This window comes from Plecotus auritus (assembly GCF_963455305.1).
Source record: "Plecotus auritus genome assembly, chromosome: 4".
Lineage (NCBI taxonomy): Eukaryota > Metazoa > Chordata > Mammalia > Chiroptera > Vespertilionidae > Plecotus > Plecotus auritus.
The window spans coordinates 175,529,755-175,542,416 of record NC_137775.1 but is presented as its reverse complement, the minus strand read 5'-3'; the positions used below and the strand labels follow the sequence as shown (position 1 = coordinate 175,542,416).

The window sequence follows — 12,662 nt, the reverse complement described above, 5'->3', positions numbered from 1 at the left end:
CTATGATTCAAGACAGTTTGAAAATGCTGATGGGCAGAGAAAAGGGGGGGGGGGTTGGATAATGTACTAATAAACTTGGACATATAAAAGGATGTTGCACAATACAGTGTGGTGGTAAAGTTTGAGAACAAGTACTCTAGTGCCCGGGTTCGTGGGTTCAAATGAGAGTGTCACTAACTGGGTGACCTTGACCTTAACTTATCTGTGATCCAGTGCCCTCAACTCTACAATGGGACAATAATACCTACCTGATAAGGTTGTTGTGAGGGCTAAGTTAGTTAACAGATGTAAGATACTTAAAACAAAACATGGTACATTGTATGTTTGCAATAGTTAAATTTAATTAAGTCTTTTTGTAAATCAAAATGACCCCCCAAATTTGCATTGTCTAAACCCTACAGTTTATAAGCCATTAAGAAGTTTTTTTTATAAAATGAGAATAGAAACCTTTTTAAATTGGCAGGTTCTAAAAAGTCACATTTCCAATATCCTGTTTTATTTGCTTGACTGCTCTCCCATAATTTCTCTTTAAAATTATAGATTATGAAAGGAATGGTAATCTACCTCTCAAAATCCTTCCCTTGCATCTCTGAGTTCCTGATTATAATTGGTTATAATTTGAAGACCTTGATTATTTATCATTGTCAACCTACAATTATATACCCACAACTGCATGTTTCCATTAATGAAAAAAATTCACAAAGAAATGCCACATTAAAAATAATACTGTTGTCTATATATCTGTTGAGTATTAGGTTTCAAAAAATGTGTAGTGTCTGAATTCCTTCTTATTAGATCCTTTAGAAGAAAAGAACGGTGAAACATAAATATATCTGAAAGACTGTCTTTCTCAGATCTATGAAAAGCAGCAATCTCCATTTCAGCAGCCACCGCCACTAAGGAAATCTAATGGATATTTATTGTGAGTCCTGGCAAAAACCACTTTTCTGAAGAAAAACTTTCTTCAGAAAAGCTGAGATTGATGCTTTTTATTGAAATAGCCACTTTACACTTTGGAAATCAAACATACAGTATAAAACCATTATCTAATTGCTTCCTCCATCTCTTTTTTGAGGATGGCTGGTACCTAGTTCATTTTGTAATTTTACAGTCCGAAGGCAATTTTCAGGAAAGCATGACTTACACGGAAGATATTCCCACAGTTCTGACCAAATTATCAAATGTATGGCGTTATGGAAAGATAATCCAATTTATAATAGCCAATGATATTAGCTCCAGTATCCTTAACAATCTAGGGCAATACTGTTGTGACTTAGAGTAACTTTAATTGGCATGACACTATTAGTTAAGGGAATCAAAGAAAATATAACAAATATTTTTAACCTATGGAACCAAATACACAGCGACACATTATGAACTATTGGCTAATAAGTTTTGCTAGCAATTGACCAGAAGAGGAAGAAGGTCTGGCATGGCCTGGGGGATGTGTCTGGTCCAGTTCCCTTTACCTGAGTCCGGCTCCTTACTTCTCACAGTCGTATTTAAGGATTATTTCCATCTAAGGTGAGGTAATTTAATTACTCCTTTCTCTTTAAATTTATGTACTGTCACTTTATACTTAGAGGTCAGACTCTCACTGTAGTAGGTAGTACTGTTATAATACATAATAAATTATTTATATTAATATTTATTGAGTGCTTGTTATATTCAAGGGATTACATTAATCTGATTAAAAATAGTTTTTTTTTAACTTGAGAAAAGTTAGGAATTGACATCTATTTACATAAAATTTTATATTGACATCAAGATGATAACATGAAAAAGGCCACCCCTGGGGTATTAAAAATGCAACAAATTTTACCTGTATTTGCTATTTGATAATGGCTGACGTAAATACTTTAAAATCATTATTGTTGGATTTATTATTTTTAATGGCATAGATATAACTGCTCAAAATATGTTTATTTTCCTGTTTCAACAAAGAATGGCAATATATTTTGGTATGTGACACCTACTGCATGAGCTTCGAATTCGATTAGATAGCAAGTTTACACAAAGCCATATGTATGAAAGGGGATCTTTTAAAAAAAACTTTATTTGAGAAAGGAAGAGACTTATAACAGAAGGCAAGAAGAGAAACATACAAACAATATATTTACAACACAAAACAAGAGATCACCATCAAGGGTGTAAATTATAATAAATACAGTAGATTTTAAAAGAGACAATTATCAATTAGCTCTAAGATTATTTAAGTCCAGCTTTTCTTTTCACTGGTTCCAGGTAGTTTCTTGATTAAATTCAAAGAATATCAAATTCAAACAAATTAAATTCCACCAACTGTACTGATGAAGCTCTCTCAAGTGACATTATAAAAAATAGGCTTTTTTGTTCTTCATTACATATCTTTGAAGTAATATTATACAAAAGTCTGCTCAGCCACATGTTCCTCCCCAAATAAAATGTATTTTAAAAGATGCACTATCCCTTTTTTATGAAATTGAAAAAAAGACTCTAAAGAAAATGTATATTTATGAGATGGAGAAAATATACAATTTTATCTTAGGAATGCCATATTTTAATGCAAAATAACTGACAAAAAGTCATTTTAATCTGAAGGAATATACTAATCAAAATATGTTGGTAATAGGAAGTGTTATAGCTATTTGTCAAATTATCAGGTCTTTTTCATTATATGGAAAAGTTTTAAACTTTCTAACTTCTAGGTATATTAATTTAATTTGAAAGGCGACTTTTTAAAAAAGGATAATGTATCTTTAGCAGTAACCTTATTTTAAGAAATATTTTTAAATGTCACAGCAAAATGTAAACAACACGTGCCAGTAACATACAATTGTACAATGTCTACATTTGGCAAAACTGCTATATCTCCTTTGAAACAGGATACTACACCTTTTAATACCTCGGATTTAGAAATATAAATATTTTAATAGGAAAAAAAACTTCACAAAGATTCTAGGTCAATTTGGATTATTCATATTAAAGGGGTCTTAATACGACACATCTTTAACTAGCTTAACAAAAGTAAACCTATAAAACAAGGTAAACATATCAAAAGGGAGTATTGAAGGAAATGTTCCAGTGAAAAGCTTCCTTAACAATTTCCCTACTTGTGGTGTTATTTTCTTAGACAATAAATCAATTCATAGAGTGCCCTTTAAAAACAGAAAGAGTAAAACACTATCCTCCGTTTCTCCCCGCTACATTCCCCAGCACATGAATCACTTGGACTTCCTGTTTCCACAAGGCATTTCCTGCTCAGCCCCATAGAATCCGCTTTCTGTAGGAGAACAGCAGGAACCTGACAAAGAAGTGACTTAAATAAACAGTCTTCTGTTGCCTTCAGAGTTGTTTGTATTTTATAGCTTCAAAGGATACAGTCCTTCTAAAGGTAGTTTATGTACAAGTAGGTTCTTTTGTTAAGCGCCACTTTCCTAATTTTGCCAAAATGGTATGGCGTATGTCATGTCATCATGGAATTATACTTAAGAGATCCTAGGGATAATGATAATAAAATATGATATACTTGCTTCTTTTAAACATGATTTTGACTTCATATCAGATGGTAATCTTACTGTTGCTGTGTTATCTATAATTGTAGATACTACAATAGGGTATCTGATTGGACCATAGGCTGCACATTACTTCTTAACCACATTTGCATCTGCTTCACCTGATCTTGTTTTGATAGACAGTGTCATCAAATAGCACAAGGTAAAACAAAATGAGCAGTGCTCAGTGAGACATAATGTAATATTTAAAATAGTGCTGTACTTTGCATCTATATATTTAAAACCACCTCTATTCCTAATATTTTCAATTGCAATCTATACAGTAACCTACCTAGGACTATTGGCATGGTAACCTGAACATTTCACTTAACAAAAATGAGAGAGGAAGGAAGGGGCAGACTACCTTTAACAGTGTTCAAGACTGTAGTATGATACATTATGTACAACGATGTGAAAATTGAATTCTACATATCAAAAAAAAAATCAAGAACTAATAGAATGTGTCATTGATCAGACTGGGAACCTATCCAGCAGTCACTGATCTCAACAGATAAACTAAAACAACAGTGAGTTCGTTTTCCTTAGAAGTAATTGATGTGGCAGGCTTGAGGATGAATTTAAAGCCTGTTAATTACTTAGATACTTATGTAGTATAATATTAGTGTAGCAGGTATTTCCTTGCCAGTGAAATTTCAATGAAACCTTGATATCTATATAGAGATCAGTATAGAGAGAGACCGCTATATAGATATATACACATTAGTTAGAACCCTTAAACACTAAAATCAAATTATTCAGTGATAGGAAATAATATCCATTGACCAAAACCTGCAGTGCATTTCATGTTCAGATAATGACTTTAATTACAAATCCTGGAGCTAAATCTTTGCCTATTACCTGTTGCATAAAAGCAGCCTGCTCCCCAGATTCCATTTCCTGGATCTGAGCATCTTCATCACTGTCCACTGGCTCCTCCTTGACCTTCACAGCCCCAACTTGTCCCAGTGTGTCCTCCACACAAGCACTGCTGTCGCTCCTAGTGCTGTTGCCACTAGAGGGCGCTCTGTCTTCCTGCATCGCCTGGTCCCCCTGAAGCTCCTCCTCCGCTTCCTCCAGGTGCCTGCCTGGTTGCTTCAGTTGTTCAATAGATTTCGAAAGCAGCTAGAAGAGAGCGAGTGGTGAGGGGTTCAAAATTCAATAGTTCTTGGGGGTAACAGAGCAGCAAAATACACTTTGATTTCTAAAGAATCTTTAACACACTTAGAAAATGGTGGAAAAGAGGTAAATAATAAACGTTTTCTAAGGAAATCATAAAATTTTCACAAGGACAGGTTGTACTGAGTCAATTTAATCCAAAGAAACCTGGGCTGCTTTCCCCCCCCCCTCAAACTAGGAAATGTAATGAAAATAACGGAAAGCCTACTGAAAAATTTTCAAAAATCTCATTTTTCAACAAATGTCAACCACTATAAAAGACAAGCACAAATCCTAAGAGTCCTTCTCCATCTAATTCTCCTATGCCCGTGGTCAGCAAACTGCGGCTCGCGAGCCACATGCGGCTCTTTGGCCCCTTGAGTGTGGCTCTTCCACAAAATAGCATGGCCTGGGCGAGTCTATTTTGAAGAAGTGGCGTTAGAAGAAGTTTAAGTTTAAAAAACTTGGATCTCAAAAGAAATTTCAATCGTTGTACTGTTGATATTTGGCTCTGTTGACTAATGAGTTTGCTGACCACTGTCCTATACCTAAATGGTCAAATGATAAAACACCTTCTCTCTTTTTTTTAAAAAAAATATATTTTTATTGATTTCAGAGAGAGGAAGGAAGAGGGAGAGAGAGATAAACATCAATGATGAGAGAATTATCAATTGGCTGCCTCCTGCATCCCCTCCCACCCCCCTGGGGCTCAAGCCTGAAATTGGGGCATGTGCCCTGACCGGGAATTAAACCGTGATCTTCTGGTTCATAGGTTGACGCTCAACCACTGAGCCACACCAGCCAGGCAACACCTTTTTATACATACTTGTAAACCATAGAAATACTGATTTTGAAATTCGGAAATTTAAAAATATGCAGAACTTTAAAAAAAATTTGACAGCACTAAGAATGTTTTATGAACATACCCAAAGGGAAATGAAATATTAGGAAAGAAGCAAGGGATTATTTTTTAATTTGAGTTTATTATCTAGACCTTTTATTTATGTTGTAAATTAAATCATACTTAATCTGCAATAACTGCTCACTGAATAAAAAAGAAAACTGATAACATACTTAACTTAAACAATAGCAAAATACCATGGTATAACAGGGGTGGATGGAATTCTAAGGTGATTTCACCTCACTTAGGCCTTTTGTTTTATTTGACCATGAGTCTATTGATGGCTCATCTGCAGGTCTTGAACTGTGTTTTCAAAAGTGGTTAGTTTTCCGCTGAGTCAGTGCCCATGTAAGCAACATGCCAATTATGATATAAGCAGCACATTCAGCATACCACCAGTAAAATCATGAATACAGACTTTTCTGTGTAAAATTCAAGTTTACCTCTCACTCACACCTACCTATGTTTTTAAAACTAAATACACGCCATATAATTACAATACCTAAGTGTTCAAACTTCGAAGGGTGTCGTAACCTAGTTAGGCAAAAACCTCAAATGGCCCTGCGCACGCTCTTGAAGCCCTTCAATTTCACTGTAGGGAGAACGACCGGGAGTTTTCATTCATTTTGCAACACATGTTTATTGAGTGCCGACAACGTTTCCCATTCTAAGCACTGGGGAAACAGCCATCGCCCTGCCCTCATGGAGCTTATAGGTGAGTGTATTAGAAACTGATAACTAAACTCATTCTTGTTTTCAAGTATGGTAAACGGAAAAAAAAAAAAAAAGCGCAGGGTGTTATAAGAGTATGTACCAGCTGGAATGGAGTGGAATGTGAATTGTGAGGGAAGGTTTCACCAAGGAAGTGCTATGTGTAGCCTTAGCCATGAAAGATGAAGGACAGGAAGGAATAGTTAGTTATGTGCGTGAGGGGTAGAAATAAAGGTAAAGAGGACAAGAGAGAAAAAAAACCCTCTATGGTACGTGTGGTCACAGCCCAGGGACTGAGGGCCGTTCATGAAGAGTTAGCCGGAGAGCATCGGGACACTGCCCAGGAAAGGCCCTGTCACGGTCCCTGCTCACGGAAGGGTGGCCCCGCATGTTCTCCAGCTCTGGATGCTTGACTGCAAGAGTATTTATCAACCAAGGGGAAGGTACACACCACCTGCCAAGGGAAGACTATTTTATTGCTCTTCCTCTCCCTCCCAGTTCCAAAGTGGCCTCTCAGTGCCTTGCCCTCCTCCCCTCCAGTGGCCTTGCCCTCTGCTGTACCTCAGCTCCCAACGCCGGGTCACACCCTAGACTTGTCTTCATCTGTAACATTCACCTAACTCTCAATTTCAAACATCACTCCTTTGTTCTGGTTCATCCTCTGAATATTCTTCCCGCAACCATTCTGACTCCAACCTGGAGGGTCCCTAAAGCTACTGAGCCAACCCCATTCTCAGTGCCCATCACCTCCCCATCATTCCCTCACTTCCCTCCTTGCTGGATGAGGTCCCATTCTCCATCACTAAAACTCACTCCCTTTCCTTACCTTTAACTCGCTCTCTTTTCAAAATTAGGACTTCTAATCTGGGTTAATAATAAATCTCTGCCAAACCCAAGCAGCTGAGTAAGCTAGGAAACAAATGAACAAATAAACTGCAATCATGCGGAGTGTTTCTCCTCAAATTCATGATCAACACCCTCAAATGATGTGCTACCTGGCAACCCTACTACATTTATTTAGTTAATTTACCCCTACTCTTTCAATGACTATTTCAAAAGACCTCCTCTCTCCTCAAACCTCTAATATCCAGACCTTTCCCTCACTCCCTGCTGATAACCTTCGTTTCTCATTTCACTGAGAAAATAGAAGCATCAGTAGAGAAACTCAACTGTCCCATTCACCCTCCTCCTGTTACAATAAAAGCAATGTCTGCACTCCTGTCCCAGGCAATCCCTTGGCTTAATGCCCCGCATCTCTCCACTCCTGCAATTATCCACTCTGTCCTCCATCACACGTTGCCCCTCTGCTGGAGTGTTCTCATTTGTACACTTTCAGTATTTTCATCATTCTTCAATAAACTCCCAGCCCCCCTCCCACCCCCGCAAATAAACCATCACATAGAACTTCACAGTAAAACTCCCTGAGTTTTTTCACTTGTCATTATTTTTCCTTCCCCATTTGCTTTAGAATTCACAACAGACAGGCTTTCATCCACACTATTTGACTGATACAAAAGTCCAGAATGACTTGTTACAAAAGTCAAGAACGACTGCATGAATGTCCAAGCTATTGGCAATTTAAATAGACTATTAATGCGTGTCAGTGAGGGTGAAGCGTTTTAGAAAGGAAAACAAGACACCTTTGAAATAAGAGATTACTATTACTAGTGTTGGTGCAGCCAAAGGCCAGATAAACTGTGTGAATTGACTGGAATGGAATTTCCCATAGAAAGCAAGTATGCCCAAAAAATCTCTAATACTGACAAAATGCTGAGTGTTCATAGAATATACCATATGTGCATTTTAATAGAAAACCTTCTAAAATTTGACCTGTTATTATATTTCTGAGATCACTGGAGTGCTCAGAAATCACATCATTTCATCCATGAATCAAGCTGGGTCAGCATTTACAACCTCACTGACAGGGATATGCAGAGGAAACGGTGTGTAACATTTTTAGAGTGCAACCTAGAAATCTAGAAACAACGCCACTTTTCCCAGCGGTTCCCTTGGCTCTGATGCACTGAAGGAAACCCGAGGCAGAAAACTCCCAGAATGAATGATGCTGTGGTAAGTGGACAAGAAGTCCGAATGGCAAAAGGATCCTCTTCTAAGGGCAGACCACCGCAGCAGTCGCCAACTGGTGGTCCGCGGACCATTGGTGATCCCTGAGGTCCCAGAGGTTGGCGACCGCTGCATGCCTTGTAAAAAAGAAACGTTTCTTGACATAAAACAGCCACTTCTGCATGAAGATCACATAGGTACATAATGTTGGTGTTGGAAAGTTTTTAACATTTTTCAAGTCCTTTATAACGAAGACACTTCATGCCCGAGAAAAACCGAATCATCTCCAAAAACGAGTAGAAACCTAGACGTGTTTACACCCTTCCACCCTGCACTCTCCGCGGAAACAGCTATATTCTGATGACAGCTGAATGGATATACACAATTCCAACATCTTCCACAAGCTCCAAACTTGCATGTTCAGCTGCGTGCTTCATGTCTTTGCTTAGATCCGGAATATCGAATAGGCACCGCAAACTTTAAATAGCTCAAAGACCATCTTTATTCCCCTCCCACTCAAACGTATCCATCACCTGTTTTCTCATTTGAGTGACGTGTTACCCAATTGCGTGGGTCAGAAATCTAGGATTTACCCCCATTTTTCCTTAGTTGTCTTTTTCATAAATATCTGAAAATTGAATACTCGGTAGCAATGCTTTGACACTTTTCTTCCCAGGTTATGATACAAATGCCAATGCTCATGTGAACAATAACTACCACTATTTCACCATCTCTGGAACAAAATGTGCTCTTTTGTTAAGTTTCACGAAATGTAAAATAGGTACCTGGGACCTCTTGCAGCCATCATGGCAAAACATAAAGGCGTAGAGGGTATTAACCTGCACTTTTTTTATCTTAGGTATTTGACAAAAGTTGCTTTTGTTTAAACGGTCATATTGGCCCGTGTGGGAAAATGAGCGAGTGACATCAGCAAGGGAAATCTACAAGCAAAACTCACAGAAAACCTGCCTGCCAGGTTTGACTTATTCAAGATACTTAAAAGAAAAGACAACTTGGTACTATTTGTAAGTTTCTGGCTCTTCACTAAGCCAGCACTCAGATAATGGTGTGTCCTATGTGGTTTTGAACTACAAATGTGACCATTACCAAGATGGTAATTTTTCGAGTTTGTCCTGTCGCTGAGTGGCCCCAGATGCAGGGAGGGGCTGTCTGCTTACTCTCAGTGGGGTGACAGGGTCTCTCTTTGGTTGAACATCTGGAGGTGATCCCCCAGCAAAGTTGAGCTGTTGCCTTGCAAGACGAACCATCTGCGTGGCAGATAAATGGGCGAGCCCGTGTGAATCTCCGCTGAGGCCCCATGGGTGAGACACCACGTGTCATTTGTCTGACACCAGGTGAGTTACTTTGGTGGGAACCCAACTGAGATGAAGAACGTGATGGCTGTACAGCTTCTCCTGCCCCTTTTATCTGTGTCCTTACTCATCTGTCAGTGTGGCTCTGTGTTCTCCAGGCTACTGTCCAGCAACTGTACGAACACTAAGAACGCTATCATCCTATGACCGTTCTGGATTTGTGACACACACATGTATACACACTCACACAGATAGTCTGTAGGCCAGATAGCCTGATTTATCCAAATTTCTAACACTCCAGACATTATAACTCAACCCTTCAATTCTTATCAACCCCTAATGTGGTCATATTCATAGCAAGTCCCTAATTTAAGTGTTTTATATTCCATGTTGAACATCATATGTTCTATTGGCAAATGCTGTAAAATTCATTACATATTGAAAGGCTGTGCTGCTAATCTTTACATGTTAACCCATTAAGCTCATCTCTGTGTAAGGCACATTGTTTGATACAAGTCTAGAGGTCAACAAGCATAAGTGTTTTTGAATAAAATATCTTTAAATTCTGTTTTTTAACTTTGGCCACAGAAATCCTTCATGTCCCCACAAATATCATCAGATTTGGAATGCCAACTAAGAACAGGAGTGTATAGGGAGTAAATCTGTTTCTGATAGATATCTGATTTTCTGAAATGATCAACAAATCATTAAACACAACTTTGAAATTGATTATTAAACTATGTAAAATGACCTTTACCCAAACTCAATGCTTTCTTATTTTGCCACAGATTTTAAGGCAGATTTTACTTGGAGCATGGCAATAGCACATATTTTGTTGTTTTTTTTTTATTTTAAATAAATGTAAAATTCTTCTTTTGGAAAATAAAATCGTCCCCTTAAGCTCCAAGGAAACTGGATTTAAAAATAAGGATAAAATTCGGTCTCAATTCACAAACAGATTCGGTATATACCAAATGTTCTCAAAAACAACATGCAGAGCTTGGAGGGCTTTCAAATCTAGAGGTCTACTTAGAGAAGAACTCTGCTTCTAGCCAGAATACGCCATGCTATTTAGCTTCTGTGCATGTTAGGAAAATAACCAGGAGATCTAAAATTAAATAACAAGAGAAAGATTTTCCATATATTGGTTCATTAGTCACATAAATTAAAATTTTAAACTGAAAAACATCCTTTTTTACCAATATTGAAGGTACATAAAATTAATCTAGGAACCAAGTAAATTCTTAATAAAAACTTGTTTATAATTCTAAATGATTGTCTAAAACAATACCTGGAATTTAAATATCCTTTCTTTGTCTCTCAGAGCATCCTACTATTCCAGTAACTTAAAGGAGTGTTAACTTCTGTGGCGGAGAATAAAATTTTCCTCCTCTCAGCTAGATTGAGAAAGTTAACCACTCACTCTTTCACTCATTCAACAATTTTTATTGAGCACGTACTATATGCCAGGCCTTTGGAGGAGAGATGAGCATTAGGCAAACACTCAGTGGAGTAAACAGAAAATGAGCAACTGAAGGCTGGAACTTCATGTGCTAGAGAATGATGCGGCGGGTGGAGGAGGGGGGGTTTTCCTGTGTTTAATTTGTCTGGGTAGAGAAAGCTTCTCTCAAGCGGTTGGCTCTTAAGCTGAGAGAGACTCTAATACCAAGATCAAGTCATGAAAAGGCTGGAGGTTGAACCTTCCATACAGCACAACTCCTGGAGGTGGAATGAGATTCCCTGCAGACAGGAGAGCAGGGCAGTGTGGCTAGAGCTCAGTAAGTAAGGGAAGGGAGTAGGAGATGAGGTCACTTGGGGGACAAGAGACAGATCAGGACAGCCTAGTAGGTCAAAGATGTTTGCATTTCATCCTAGAAGCAGTAAGGAGCAACTGGGGAGTCTTCAGCAAGCCTTTGGCATAATTTGATTTGCATTTGTAAATGATCACCCTGGCCACTATGGAAGATTGAATGTAGGTGGGCAAAAATGGAAATGGGAAGATCGACCTTTCAGAACATGAAATCGACCTTTCAACAAGAGAACAAGAACTATTAGGGGTTCCTCTTAACTGACACAGAGAGGACTTATTTTTCCTTCTGGTACAGCACTGTGTAATTTTATGTCCTTTTATATTACACTAGAGGACCGGTGTACAAAATTCGTGCACGGGGGGGGGGGGGGTGCGCAGTTCCCTAAGTGCAGCCTGTACCCTCTCCAATCCGGCAACCCTTGAGGGATGTCCGACTGCCGATTTATCGGGCCTAAACCAACAGTCAGACATCCTTCTCACAATCTGGGACCGCTGACTCCTAACTGCTCACCTGCCTGCCTGCCTGATCACCCCCAACTGCTCCCCTCTACCTACTTGGTCACCCCCAACTGTCCCCCCCCAGCCTGGTCAACCCTTACAGCCCCCCTGCCAGCCTGGTTGCCCCTAACTGTCCCCATGCTGGCCTGGTCGCCCCACGCAGCCTGCTGTTCAATCTTTCAGTCATCCCTCATTAACCACCCTGCTGGCCTTGTCGCCTCACGGAGCCTGCTGTTAGGTCATCTGTCTGGTAGTTTCGGTCGTGAGGGCCCCTGGCTTTTTATATATTAGGATAACAGGATTTTCCTGATAATCTCTTTTCTGATTTTCATCTGAAAGTACTCTTTCTTTCTAAGTTTTCATTTTTTTTGCTCTTTAATGAATAGAGCCACAGTAAGCAAGGGCATTCTTATTAATTTATCTTTTTCCTAATCCTTGGAGATTGTGAACTGTCTCAAGACAGACAAGATCTCAAAGCCAACAATCTTCCTATCACGTGACTTGTGAACATCTCCCTTTCCCCCCCATTGGTCAATCCCTTTCTTGGTAAACTGGACAGCTCTGCAAATCCTATTTAAAATCGACAATCAAGATAAAGCCCCAGGTGATAACTGCCACATGGAAATGTGTGCCCAGAATGGCGAGACTTTTAAATTTTTTGGACAATGCCAGAAATC

At 38.8% G+C, this 12,662-nt stretch overlaps 1 protein-coding gene across 10 annotated transcripts in view; it reads right to left on the bottom strand.

Annotated features, from left to right (window-relative positions):
- Positions 1-12,662, bottom strand: part of HDAC9 (histone deacetylase 9) — a gene marked incomplete at its 3' end in the record, with an annotated part of 846,383 nt that overhangs the window by 312,582 nt on the left and 521,139 nt on the right. For 9 of the 10 annotated variants that reach the window (XM_080665387.1, XM_080665385.1, XM_080665388.1 and 6 more), the window contains one exon: positions 2,041-4,655. In XM_080665387.1, coding sequence (XP_080521513.1) covers positions 4,341-4,655 — 315 coding nt within the window. Of the gene's footprint in view, positions 1-2,040; positions 4,656-12,662 lie in introns of those variants that run through there. The other variant, XM_080665383.1, reaches the window with a different exon arrangement.